The 13,289-nt window shown below is 41.7% G+C and overlaps 1 protein-coding gene across 1 annotated transcript in view; it reads left to right on the forward strand.

Moving 5' to 3' along the window:
* The first annotated feature begins 2,377 nt into the window (after positions 1 to 2,377).
* LOC121186893 (rap1 GTPase-activating protein 2-like) overlaps positions 2,378 to 13,289 on the forward strand; it is a 68,446-nt gene continuing 57,534 nt past the window's right edge. The window contains exons 1-2 of the mRNA XM_041045778.1: positions 2,378 to 2,780; positions 6,428 to 6,463. Of these exons, the coding sequence (XP_040901712.1) occupies positions 2,737 to 2,780; positions 6,428 to 6,463 (80 nt within the window). The 5' untranslated portion in view covers positions 2,378 to 2,736. The remainder of the gene's footprint in view (positions 2,781 to 6,427; positions 6,464 to 13,289) is intronic.

The following is a 13,289-nucleotide window of genomic DNA, read 5'->3' on the forward strand; positions in this document are numbered from 1 at the left end:
AGGTTAGAATCAGGCTTAGATTAGGGTTAGGTTAAATGTTGAGGTTATGATGACTGAGATTACGGTAAAGAGCTAAGGAATGCTTAGCTGTCAACCAGTGTCCTCACAACTAATGTGAGACAAGAATGTGTGTGTGTATCTAGAGTGTTTTATTGCTTTTAATCAGAGCGATCACACCACGATGGACACTGGGAGCACATTGAGTCATCTACTCATCAGCCACAGAGAGAGAGAGAGAGAGAGTGTCAGGAGACACTGATAATATTTCATCGTAAAAGCTTTTGACCATGATCACTCTCAACAGGATTCAAAAGTGCTTGTTTGGTTTCTTGGACTCAGTGCGTATTTTTTTAAGTGATTGTAAATCAAATCAAGGTTCTATTCAGCAAAGAAAGGTTCAGGTTTAATATGAAAGTCAAACCTATCTGGAAATTGTTTTATTTTTTAATTTCTTTTATTCTGTGGTATCAAGGCTGTAGTTTGTCTTTAAACTCCAGTTTACACAGGCTTTAAAAATAACACATGACAATATTACAGTCAAATGCAAAAGCCCTGAAAATAAGCATGTGTGTGCAAGGAATCACCAGGGGGTGGGGGTGGGGGATTTGGTTCTGACTGACGACGTGCTGCAATTTGATTGATCCAGTATCTGTGTAGATGGGGGCTAAAAATAGTCAAACATCAATTAAGCAGCTTGGGGGAGGACGTTGTCAGCTGCTGCTTAGTCCCATCTGTGATTTGACTAAATGTTATGACATCAGTTACTCACGATTACCACATGACTACCTGTTGTTGGGACTTTTGACTGGTCATTTGCCATCACCACAACTGATGACTCACCAGCAGTGTTGAGCAAGTTACTGTAATGTAAATGTAATCAATTACTCAGTTCACCTTGCTCACTGAAAAAGAAAAGGAAGTTACATTACTTTATTGCCAGTTATCAACAGCAAAAGTAATAAGTTACATTACTTTCATTGCTACGTCAGCTCTAAGCTGAGCAGCTTATGGGAATAACTTGCTCTTTGGTCTCGGCTATTGAGCTTCTGATTTACCAGTGAAAGCCTGTTCGCTTAGTTTGCTAGATCCAAGTTTATGAATTGGACGCTCACTCTCTCAAACTGCATGTATTGCTCCAGTATAACTGTAGTTTATATTTCCATCCACACAAAGCGGAGAGAATTCAGATTTCAGCTCCACTTGACCAAAACCTGGGGTCAGCTATTATTATTCCAGCAGTATTTATATAATTTTATTTGTTACCAGGGCCGTGTACAGTAGTAGCAGTAGTAAATTTTCACCCCAACAAGTTAATGTTGCCATCATTGAACTGAATTAGATGTAACTGTAACTGTAAATATACACTGTTACCCATAGAGTTAGAATAAGATATATTTTGCCTCTTCTCATGAAATGATTATCTCAAAGCTTTATTGATCAGTTTCTTCCAATGTGATTACTGATGTGTATAAATAGGAATAAAAGGAGGAATGTGTCTGAAAACAACATTATTCCAACATTATGGGCAACAGTGTATTAAGGAAACAGTCAGCATAAAGAATATAAAACAAGAGATTCTGAATCATTGAAGCGTAAAATTTCTAATGACACTGAAACCTCCTAAGTTCTTTCACTGTATAATCTGTGTGAACGTTAACTCTGAGAGTGAGACCTGTCAAGTCTGGAGTGAGGAGGAAGGGCGTCAGGAAGGACACTCCCTGTGTTCACAACACTGGAGGTTTCTGTGCGCGTGCTGCAGTCTGACTGCACAGCTGTTCATCTCTTCTCTTTTCCTTTAATTGTATTATATTGTCACTCTATAAAAAATTAATCCATTCAACACATACACCTGCAACAGATATCATGAGTCAGGCCTGAGCAAACTTTACCTTCAAGTTATACACAATCCCTGTCAAAATGAAAGACCAACATTTGAAACATGATCTCAGTGCTATTTTTACTGTATCAGGCAGGAGGTCTCATGCGCAACAGTTGTATTGTAATTGTCATGGCCTCTATATTTCTGCCCAATCAGGGTGTTTCTGCATGCTACTGTGTGAGTGTGAACTGTGAGTGGCCATTGTGAGTAGAAATCAACAGACTCATGGGGGTGGCACCGCGCAGGAAGACACCTCATTTCCTGGTGGTGGGCATGTACACCAGACCACAGATGTTGAAACTGGTTGTGATGAGAAACGATGGCTCAAATGTTAAAAATGCTGCTGCATCTGCAAAACAGCTCTTTGTGTGTGTGGGGAAACAAACACATAGGGTCAGATGGGAGACTGTGGGCCCTCCCCATCTTGCTCCTCCTCCCCCCTACAGTCATGTGTGTATATACCTCACTGTACCTGCTTGTGTCAGTGTTGCAGATTGCGTGCATGTGTTTAACAGCCTGTGAAAGCCAAAGAGCAAGCAGTGTTTCAGGAAAGTAGTTGACTGGTCAAGTAGCAAAGTGGAGAACGACTGGAGAGGCAGGTGGGGGAGAAGAAGTGAACGAGACAAAAGAGAGAAAAAAAAGAGGGCAAATAGAGACGAGACCAGAGAGAGAGAGGGAGAGAGAGAGAGAGAGTGTGAGGGAGACAGGGAGATTGGGCCAGAGAGAGACAGATAAAGTGCAACAGTACATAGCATAGAGAGAAAGACGGAGAGAAAGAGCCTGACAGCAGAGCATACATTTCCCACAGGAGAAAGCCTGAGAGCAAGAGAGACTGCTGAGAAGTTCAGTCTGACAAAATGCTGAGGAGGAAGAGAAGCGTGTCGTTTGGTGGATTTGGATGGTATGTTTCTTTTTCATTGGATGCTTGTGTGTGTGTGTATGTCTGTGTGTGTGTGTGTCTGACAGATTGTACTATGAATGCACATGCTCATGATTGTGCACAGTATGATTATGGTTGTGCAGTGAGTTTGTTTAAATGATGTACAATGTGCTGCTAAAATGTGTGTTTGCTGGTGTTATGGGTGTGTGTGAGTGTGGTGGAGAAATGTAAACTTTCTAAAAAGGAAGGATGGGTGGAGGGCTGCTCCTCTGTGTCACACCTCTAACACTGTATGTGTGTGTGTGTGTGTGTGTGTGTGTGTGTGTGTGTGTGTGTGTGTGTGTGTGTGTATGTGTGTGTGTGTGTGTGTGTGTGTGTGTATGTGTGTGTGTGTGTGTGTGTGTGTGTGTGTGTGTGTGTGTGTGTGTGTGTGTGTGTGTGTGTGTCTGTGTGTGAGTGTGAGAATGTAAAGTTTCACTCTGTGCTGTCTCCATTCACTGAGGGATTACAATCAACAGTCTGCTTTGTCTCTGCCTGCTGTGTCTTCTCTTTGTCTTGTCCCTGTTTATGGGACTGTGGATACAGCTCTTGCCGGTTATGTTCTCATCCTCTACTGGTAGAGAAAAGTTCCCATGATGCAGCGCTGAAGAAGCTGCCAGCGAGCCCATTTAGCCCTGAATGCGCTGACCGGTCAGATGCAGTGTTTTTGTGCTGGCTCCCCCGCTGGTTGTCATTCTGACAGTGAAGAGCTGCTTCACAGCACTTAGCCTGCTCAGCTGGACTGAGGCAACGCATCCTGCCTGACAGGCTGGAATGACCTGAAACAGACAGAGATGAGGAGCAGCACATTACATGTAACAGGGTTAATTGTAGTTAGTTTATTCATAAAGTATACATGATGTCTATAATGCCTTCTGTGGCTCCAGAGGAGATTTGCATCATGGGTAATGTAGGAACAAGTATTTTTGGAGCTTTACCCACACTAGGGACTCCATGCAGGACATTTCAGTCTCTCCTGCTTCAATTTTGACCAGTCTTTGCTAAATCTGTCTCTTGCAATAATCTCCCAACTTAATGGAAGTGCAATACTAAATCTCTGGAATAACCCTTTAACAGATCAACAACATGTTTGAATATTGTGTCAGACTAAAACATTCATCACCCACTGCTTCAGTGCAAGACGAAGGAGGTGATGATAGTAACTTCTCTGTTAGTTGAAGAATGCCTAATGGAATAAACTGTGAAGACACTCTGACACGTCATTTTGTTTATTGTTAAAAGAAAGAAAAAAGAAAAATGTCCCAGTCGGACAAGTCTGTTTCCAAAACAAATACAGTTGTTTTAAAAATTATCAAGAATCAGTGACATTTCACAAAATTTCTGAAACAGGGGAAGCACTTGAAATTATCTTGCAGTCAAAAGTTCTTCTTCTTAAATATGTCTCGAAGGCTGAATATGAGATGAAAACACTTCTTAAGCTTGATTCTTCCTGCTGTGTGTCACGTCTGCAGGCAAACTAATCCACATTTAACTGAAAGCAAAACCAGAACTTGTCTAGTGGATTTCTCTTGAGAATCTATGGGATTTAACAGATTACATTTTGTATGCAGTCAGGATAGATCAGACAAGTAGACATGGTGTGAGGGGACAACATGTACAGATACACCCTGATCCATAGCATGCTGTTACCCCACTAACAGCTGGGTTTGAGGATGAATGCGAGCATTTTGGCGTCATCTGGACCTTTCCCTTTATTTAGTTTCCACCACCACTCACAGGGAAAAATGTGGCCCCACTACATTAAAGTTTCTAAGAATACTAAGAATAAAATTGTGAGATGCAATGAACATTGGAGACCCTGGGGGACGAAGTATGGCTGTGGAGTTATTACTTTGCACCTGAAGCTTGTAAGTCTTCAGGTGTAAGTCTTCAGCTGCCTATGCAGTCTCTTTGTGAAATTTGGACATGTTTATATGACCAAATGTACAGCTGACAATGAGGAGGAAGAGCATTTGTAAAACTGAATTGAACTGATGCTGTTTGGATTGTAAAGACTCTCTTCTCTGATAACAGAAAGACTGGTAACATAATGCTGTGGTACATCTGCAGTGAAGGTACAGCTGGAATTTGTTGTCAAAAGCTTGACCCGTCGAGGGAAAAGATTTTGCCCCTGTAATGTGATTAAAATACACACACGCAGTCAATTGTAGTGTTCCCTTCATCTCTAAGATGGGGAGTGAATAAAGCTTACACATGATAGTATGATCTGTTTGATGACTCAGGCAGAAGGTGGGCGGTGTATCCTCTTAACTGCTTAGAGATAAATCCTGTGAGAGGACAGACTTCAAGCTACAATACAAAAATGGAAACGGGTAACATTTGTCGTGGTGCAGCGTCAGACACCAATGAGGCAGTAAAGTGTCACTGCGGCAAAACAGCAAGTACCCACCGAGAACCATGGTGTTTGATTGTCTTTCTATTCTGTTGCTTGAGATACATTTCTTTTAAAGATGCATTTAAAAAGAAATGCAGCATGCAGGCATTTGCATACACTAGCTGTAGCTCAGCACAAACCAGAAGTTTGACTATCTGGTTAGAAACATGATCTTTAACACCACAGAGCCTCAGTTCTCTCTGCTCTGTGTTGTTTTCTTCCGTTGACACTGCTGTTATGCTGCACTGTTGATGATATCGTTCAGAAACATTCAAATTATATTCATAACATCCATGTTAGATGCTGGTGTGGTAAAAATAGTGTGTGCTCTGAATCTGTACACTGTGCTCATGTATTTCTGTGTGTCTCTGGTATGAATGTGTGTATTTGCATGAAATAGATCAGGCACCGTTCTACACAGTGCAGTCTCCAAATTAACGAGGTGAAAGAATCAAAATCATAACATCTTCCGTAGTGAGACATATGACAGTGCTGTTTAACAAACCTTCATGCATTTGGACATACAGTTTCCCTCAAACAATAGCCTGATGTGCCTCACAGATCCTCCACCATTATTAGCAGTAAACAGCAACTGAACTGAAAGGTTGGGAACATTACTTGCTCTGATTTTCCATGTTGTTAGTGTGAACAGTTCGTAGCGAAGCATGAATAAGCCCTTATAAACACTGAGACCTCTCATAACCGGTCTGAGCAGCTCGCAGAGAACCTTGTGAAATCAAGTCATAAATCATGGTCTGCTCACTGCCACCTGCTTTTCACACTGCCACTGGTCTGTACTGTACACTAACTGTGCTTCAAGCTGTATCTACACTGTATGAATGAAAGACAATTTATGGAAAAAATTTTTTTTTTAGTGCACAAACATATATAGGATCCACATTCATCAAAATTTCCCTCCTTTACGGTAAAGCAAATGCCAATTTGACAGGAGAAGCAATTGCACATGTAATGACCGTTCTTTTAAAAGCCACAGCACCCAGGGGACCCATTATACCATGTAAAGATGAAGTCATGACTCTCACGCCTCACTGTCTCGATTTGCATGTCTTCAGGCGTTCACATACTTATTACTGTAAAACAAGAGCCCTTGGAACAAAGAATTTAAGTGCTGCCTTCGAGCATTTTGTATCAGCGATGTGATCAATAATCTATTAATATATCTCTCTCTCTGTTTTCATGTGTGTGTCTTTGTCCCTCTCTCACTCCTGTCCAGGATTGACAAGTCCACTTTGTCTGCACTGAAAGCTCGGTAAGTTCTTCTTTAAACCTTGGTTTGGGGCATCTTCCTGCTTCTAAATTTTTTATCTCAAAATCCGGTGAGAGTTAATATTCTAATCTAATTAGTTAGTCAAGCAAGGCCAATATCTGTGTAAACGTGCTTGTGGAGAAAATTCCTGTGAAGCACTGATGTGTAACGGTTCACAAATGAAGACTGAAACTGCAGCTTTCCTCACGTCACAGTGACTTCAAAGCTACTTGCAACTTTGGCCCTGTTTCTACTTATTTTCCATCATGTTGATTGATTCTGTCTGAAACCTCAAGAGCTATGGACATTTTATTTGAGCAACACACAAATACTGATATGCAGTAATCAATACACACTCCTACTCACACTGCACTCTAAGCAGGTCTTTTTCAACCGAGGGTCGAAGTGAAAATGATCTAAATTCATTCCCTTTTATTTCCTGCACTTTTGATGCTATCTCAGCCATCACCTCAACACTTCCCTGTTTCATGTTGGGCCCAGCCCTTAGGCAAGGCACTCAACTTCTTGCTGCTGTCGTAGAGATGGTCAATTGTATTTCAGACCTGTTGTGTTGTGTTGTGGCTCCTATGTGTGAATTTGCTTCACTTCATGAATACAAAGCAGTAGTTTCCATATAACCCCCTCCTTTTTATCATAATCCTATGCTGTGCATTCACGGCAGCATGGGTCATTCAGGGGCGAGGGGTCGTTGGATGTGTTTTTATCTATGTATTTTGTGGATTGTGATAAAGAGGTGAAAATGCAGCATTACCTTCTTCATTTTCATCATTCATTCATTCATTCATCCATCTTCTATACCGCTTGATCCGTCAGGGTCGCGGGGGAGCTGGAGCCTATCCCAGATGACTATGGGGAAGAGGTGGGGTACACCCTGGACTGGTTGCCAGTTAATCGCAGGGCCAGCACACAAAGACAGACAACCACTGATGCACACATTCATACCTAATGTGCATGTTTTTTGTGATTGTGGGAGGAAGCCGGAGCGCTCGGAGAAAACCCACGCAGGCACAGGGAGAACATGCAAACTCCACACAGAAGGGCCCAGACTGGGGTTCGAACCTGGAACCCTCTTGCTGTGAGGCTCAAATCAAATGAACTAAATATAATTTTCAGGTTTAGACCACATTTCTAATTCTTTACCTATAGTTAGAGCCATATCATTATAATGTGATAATTTTGAGATTAGTGTGAATGTATGTGAATAAACAGAATTTTGTCCCCTCTCCTTCTGATTAATTAATTTAATTAATTTTCTACTTTTCCACATTGTCTGAGTCTACAGTGGTAGCACAAGACTGGGATGAACAGTGGTGCATCACTGCAGACTGTCTGTCAGATCTCACTGATTCACTGTGAGACAGTGTCGTGGTTCACTGGTTGCCTCCATCACAGTAAGAAGCTCCTGAGTTCAAACCACACAAAAGCCAATCGGAGACTCTTTTTCTTGTGTGGACTTCCTCTGGTTTTCTCCCACAGTGACAGATATACACGTTAAGCATTTGTGGCACTGGAGGTGGGTGAGGCCATCATGATGTGTCGGCCCTACTGCTCCAAAATAGTTCCGATTTGTCGAAGGCAGAGGGCTAGTGTTCCTGCAGAGATTGATAAAATATAAATTGATTAAATTACATAACAATCTTACATAAGTTTGTGCATGGTTGCTACAGGATAGTTTACATTATGTTGCTTTTACTGTAAAACATTGGACATGACCGGTCTTCTCTCTGATCTGCCCTCTATTGCTCAGCTACATGCTTTGTTGATGCTTGATTTATTGGACTGATGCCACTGTTCACTCTCACTTTGGTTGTCTTTGTTTTGGAAACAAGAACTGATGGTGTTCAACATGTAATTTGGAGTTTTCTTTGTGCTGTAAAAAGGGGCAGTAACAGAGGAAATGTTGACAGACGAGGGACATTGAGTTGTGGCTGGGTTGTGTAAGAAAACAAGTAAAAATTGTACAGAGTGATGATCATTTCAGATGCTACATAACAGCTATTTGTTCAGATTCATTCTGGGACTGGAGTGGAGAGCGAATGTGAATATCATTTGCTCAGCTGTGTGTCTGCTTCATGTGATGTTCTTGAGGATATTATGTGAGAAGGGGGCTTGTCTTTGTTGAAACAAACCACCGGCAAACCCCGCTAATGGAGGTTGCCGTAGTGATGAGAGGTGAAGGGCTTCTGTGTGTGTGTTTGTCTGTGTGTCAGTTCATATTAACTCTGTCTGTATCTACACCCCAAACCCCTTAGTCTGTCCAAGCACATACACACACATGGGCAAAACCAAAGCAACAGTAAGCCCTGCACCAGACGCACACTGCTTCACAGTCACTCAGCTATCACAGTCACAGTCACTCTCAGATTTCACATTTGACACAAGTTGGATGTGCATGTGCCATCTGAGCCACAACTGTAAATACAAAGCAATTTCATTCAAACTGCAAGAAAAATCTCCATCTTACAAAGTCATTTTGTATTAAAACCATAAAAAAAAAAAAAAAGCTGCCAGTTCAGTATGATAATTTCCACCTGTTTCCAACAGAAGCCAATTTGCTTCAGGAATCTTTGGGAGATTAGTGCCTGTGCCTTGAAACAAAGATGAATAAGGCAGGGTACTGCACTCGAATCAAGGAAAATGAAACAAGATCATTTGCATTCGAAATGAGTAATAAGTTTTATTGCACAGCCCGATTTTTTTTTTTTACAGACCAAATGAAATGATAAGAAAGGAAATTTTGCCAGTGCAGTTAAATATATGTGGTAACAGCTTTTCTACACCAGAGATCCACGGTTTTATTTTGAGCTGATTAAGCACCACACTGGTGGCAGTTTGTTTTTACTCTGGAAAACAAGTGATTGTCTTGGACTTGACAATTTAGAATGAATGAATTTAGAATGAGTTGTGCTTAGTGTGAAAGACAAACTCAGTAACAGAAGTTTCTGCTGGTCAAAGTCTTTGATGATCTAGAACATGAGTAGGCTTGAATATGAGACACCAGAATAAAATGCTGGACTGGGGCCCCGATGGCTGCAGTGACCAAAGGTTGGTAGTCATTCGTGTTTCAGACATAAAGCCTTATATATAATGCAATAAAAAAAAAACAATATTCAGGTTAGTGTGAATCGTAGAAGGGACTCGTCTGTTGTGGACACACACACATACACCTACACACCTACACACATGGACCTTCAGTGTCTCCCTCGGTCCCTGGCCAGGTGTCATTAGACCGTCTACTCTGGAGTGGCTCTGAATATGAATGAGTGAGTCGTGACTCCTGCTTGAGCTGCTCCTCTGCCCGGATGCTGAACAGCATTGTTGTGTGTGTGCGTGTGTGTGTGCGTGTGCGTGTGCATCTGTGTGTGTTGGATCCAGGTGTGAGATGTAAGAGAGCAGTGCAGAGACACCATACCATAGAGTAAAGAAAGATAAATGATACATGCAGTGTGGTGGGATACTTGATGTGCAAACACATAAAATTTGTTGTTGATATAAAAACATGGTTTGAGAATTATCGCCCTTTATTTATGATGTACTGAGAGCTTCCACATGCATAAAAATACTGCAGAATGCAAATTACATCTTTCTAAAATTCAGAGGTCAGAAAAAAATTAGAAAGTCGGAGGAAATTAAAAGAGGAGAGGAAGGAAAGATGGGACTTGGCCACAAAAAACAGAGAACACAAAGTGACATATATTTGACCTTTTCCCTCCCACTGCCTTCGTCATTTACTCATCATTTGTACAACACCGGCCCTGTATTTGCTGTGTGGATGCTGCGAGGTTGCAGTCCTAATAAACACACAGCTTGTCATAATCCTGATTTATGACTTTAAGCCTAGTGTATTGACTCAGTAGTTGGTCTGCTAAACTCCTGCAATGAAGGAGGGTTGTACATGAAAATAAAGCCACAAAGGAAGAGGAGAACAAAAAAGAGGAAGGTGAAAGAGGGTAGCAGGAGGCCAAGGGCACTAAAACATCAGACGGCTGGCTCACTTCAAAGTTTGCAGCTGCAGAGCAGCAGATGTGAGGTTTTTATTTTGTTCTCTTCTTCCTTCTTGCTTTTTATTCCTCCCTCGCTCCAACTTTGTCTCCCTCTGTCATTAATCCCCAATGCTCCTCTGCCTCTCTTCTGCTCATGGTTACTACAAAGAGATCTCTCTGCCCTCAACGTACAAACAGCACCTCATTAATAACTGCATAATCAAGCCCATGTGTCTATGTAGTGTAAGTGTGTGCGTGTGTGTGTGTGTGCAAACACATGCATCTGTTTTGTCTTGAAGTGGTGGTGAGGGTGAATGAATATATTAGAAGTGGACAAACAGGGACAGTCAAGGCTAGAGAGGACGAAACACACAGGTAGAGGGGGAGAAGCTGCACCTGATCAGCTTCTTAATACTGTGTGACGATGCCCCGCAAACTGTGGTGAGTAACTGCTGCCTGTTTTGTGTAAATATATTTTTTCACTGTGTGCATACGATTACAGGAAGTCTTTTCTCTTCTTTTTCTTGAATCCTTTTTTAAGTCTGAAAGAGTAACGTGATTTGACTGCCATTGATACTATAAGTTCTGGAGTGAGCTTTACTGGATTTTGAGGTCATGGTGCAGGATTTAATACCATGTTGAGACCATATTTATTTATTTAAGCAATTGTATGGCTAAAGCTAGAACTGGTTTTGCCCCTTTAAGATTGCTTATGGATAGGGAAAGCTATCTCGTGCTTTATTTGAGGTTCCAAGGTTTAAGTTTTTTATTACTTTATTGATTTCTTTAAAAATGATAATATTGCATAGAATTATCTTTCTTACTTGATAGGTTTTGGGGTTATTGTGTTGTTTTGTCAGATGTTACGCGCATCAGTTTTTTCCCGTTAATTTTTTTCCCTTATTAATACATTTGTGTTGAGTTCTGTTGTTCTTACAGTAGGTAATGGAGATCTAAGTAAGCAAATAAACAGAGCAGATATCATAGTTTCCTTTCGGTGTATTAGACATGCTAATTTCTCAGTGTATTTGAATCCTGCATCGCGGATGGAGATGAGAAGGGATTTGTGAACTAAGTAAACTACAGTAAAGTGGACTACAGAGAAGCTGAGTTGATAGAATGGAGTGTTGCAGTGTGTAAGAGCTGAGGGCAATAAAACACAGGGTTAGTGTGTGTTGCATCTGTTACTTCAGGATATTTGATGGCTCCAGTCATAAAGCCCTTCGGTCAGCACTGTTCGTCACAGTGTCTGATACAGATCAGATGATTGCTTTGTTCTGTGCGAGGAGGATATGACTATAATGGCATCAGTCTGAAGGATTAATCAGTCTGTTTCTATAAGGAAAGCTGTCACACCTGTGTCACTGTCTAGTTCCCCGTTTCTTTTTCCTTCTTTTTTTTTCTTTGGTCGTACCAAAATGTGTTTACCAGAACAAATATCTCCAGAATGTTTCTCAGGCTGAACCACATATTGTTTTACCTGCTGGATTTTCAATCTGGCTGTCAGCCTGCCTCTTCTTCCCTGCTGTTGTTAACATATGTGTGTGTGTGTGTGTGTGTGTGTGTGTGTGAGAGCGAGAGGGAGTCTGCAGCCCACTGCTGTTAATCAGACATTGATGCTTGTCATACATTAATTCTGTCCTCCTCGGCCCCTCCTCTGCTCCTCATGTCTGCCATTCTCTGCTCAGTTCAAACAGAGCAGCTTCTTACATCTGAGAGCGTTGTCCTCTCAGACACACTATGCACCGCCCTGTGATGTGGATCCACAGGCACCTGTGGCGTTCTCCTCTATGTTTTACAAGATTAAGGCTGCAGCCAGTCCACATGTTGCTGGATGGTGCTGATTTGAAATCTAATTTAGCATTTAATTCACTGTTTTACTGCTATTTTTTAAGTTCCTCTTTTCAGGTCCGCATACATTTGACTTTACTCCCTTTTGCACATATAAGAAAAGGGTTAAGTAAAGTTATTGTCCACCTGAGTTGAACTGCGGTGTGGACTGACAGGTCTTCTTTAAAAAACAGAGTAGAAGGGCATGATAAGAGGAGGTGGCTTCTTCTTAAAAAAAAAAAAGTCTCCTCCCCTCATGGTTGTCTAGCCCAGTTTTTTGGGGCCAGGTGTAAATGTTATCTGTCTGCCAGCATCATGGAAAAGAGCAAATGGGCTGCTGCTATTTCTGGAGCCTGGCATTTACTCTATCTCCTGGTGCCCCTTCTATATTGCAGGGAACGATGGTGAGTTGTGGCCACCGAACAAACACAAGACCAAATGTCTGCTTGTATCATATTGACTTTAGGCGATGGCTTATTAAAGCACAAGGCTCTGTAGCGCGGGGAGAAGAAGCAATGACTAGTCACAGGGAGGCTGAATGCAGTTAATGAGCTGTCAGCTTTATTATTGTTTTTTTTTCTTATTGGAAGCAGTTCTTGATGTAGTGTACACAGTTACAGTCTGTTGCCTAACCTGATATGAGCCTGCAGGCAGTGACAGAGTGAAAGCAGAGAAGCGCTAACCAAGGGCAGAATTTCAGTCAGGTTCCATCTAATACACAACTGCCCTGAGTGAATGCTGGGGTTAACAGGGGAACCAGGGTTCAGCGTGACCACACATACACATGTGCAAAGTTAGATGGTGGGGCAGTTTCAGTTTATTTTTTTTAAACAATGCAACAAGCCTTAAGTGTGTGTGTGTGTGTGTGTGTGTGTGTGTGTGTGTGTGTGTGTGTGTGTGTGTGTGTGTGTGTGTGTGTGTGTGTGTGTGTGTGTGTGTGTGTGTGTGTGTGTGTGTGTGTGTGTGTGTGTGTGTGTGTGTGAGAAAAAGGTAGA

The sequence above is a fragment of the Toxotes jaculatrix genome, chromosome 9, assembly GCF_017976425.1.
Source record: "Toxotes jaculatrix isolate fToxJac2 chromosome 9, fToxJac2.pri, whole genome shotgun sequence".
Taxonomy (NCBI): Eukaryota; Metazoa; Chordata; class Actinopteri; family Toxotidae; genus Toxotes; species Toxotes jaculatrix.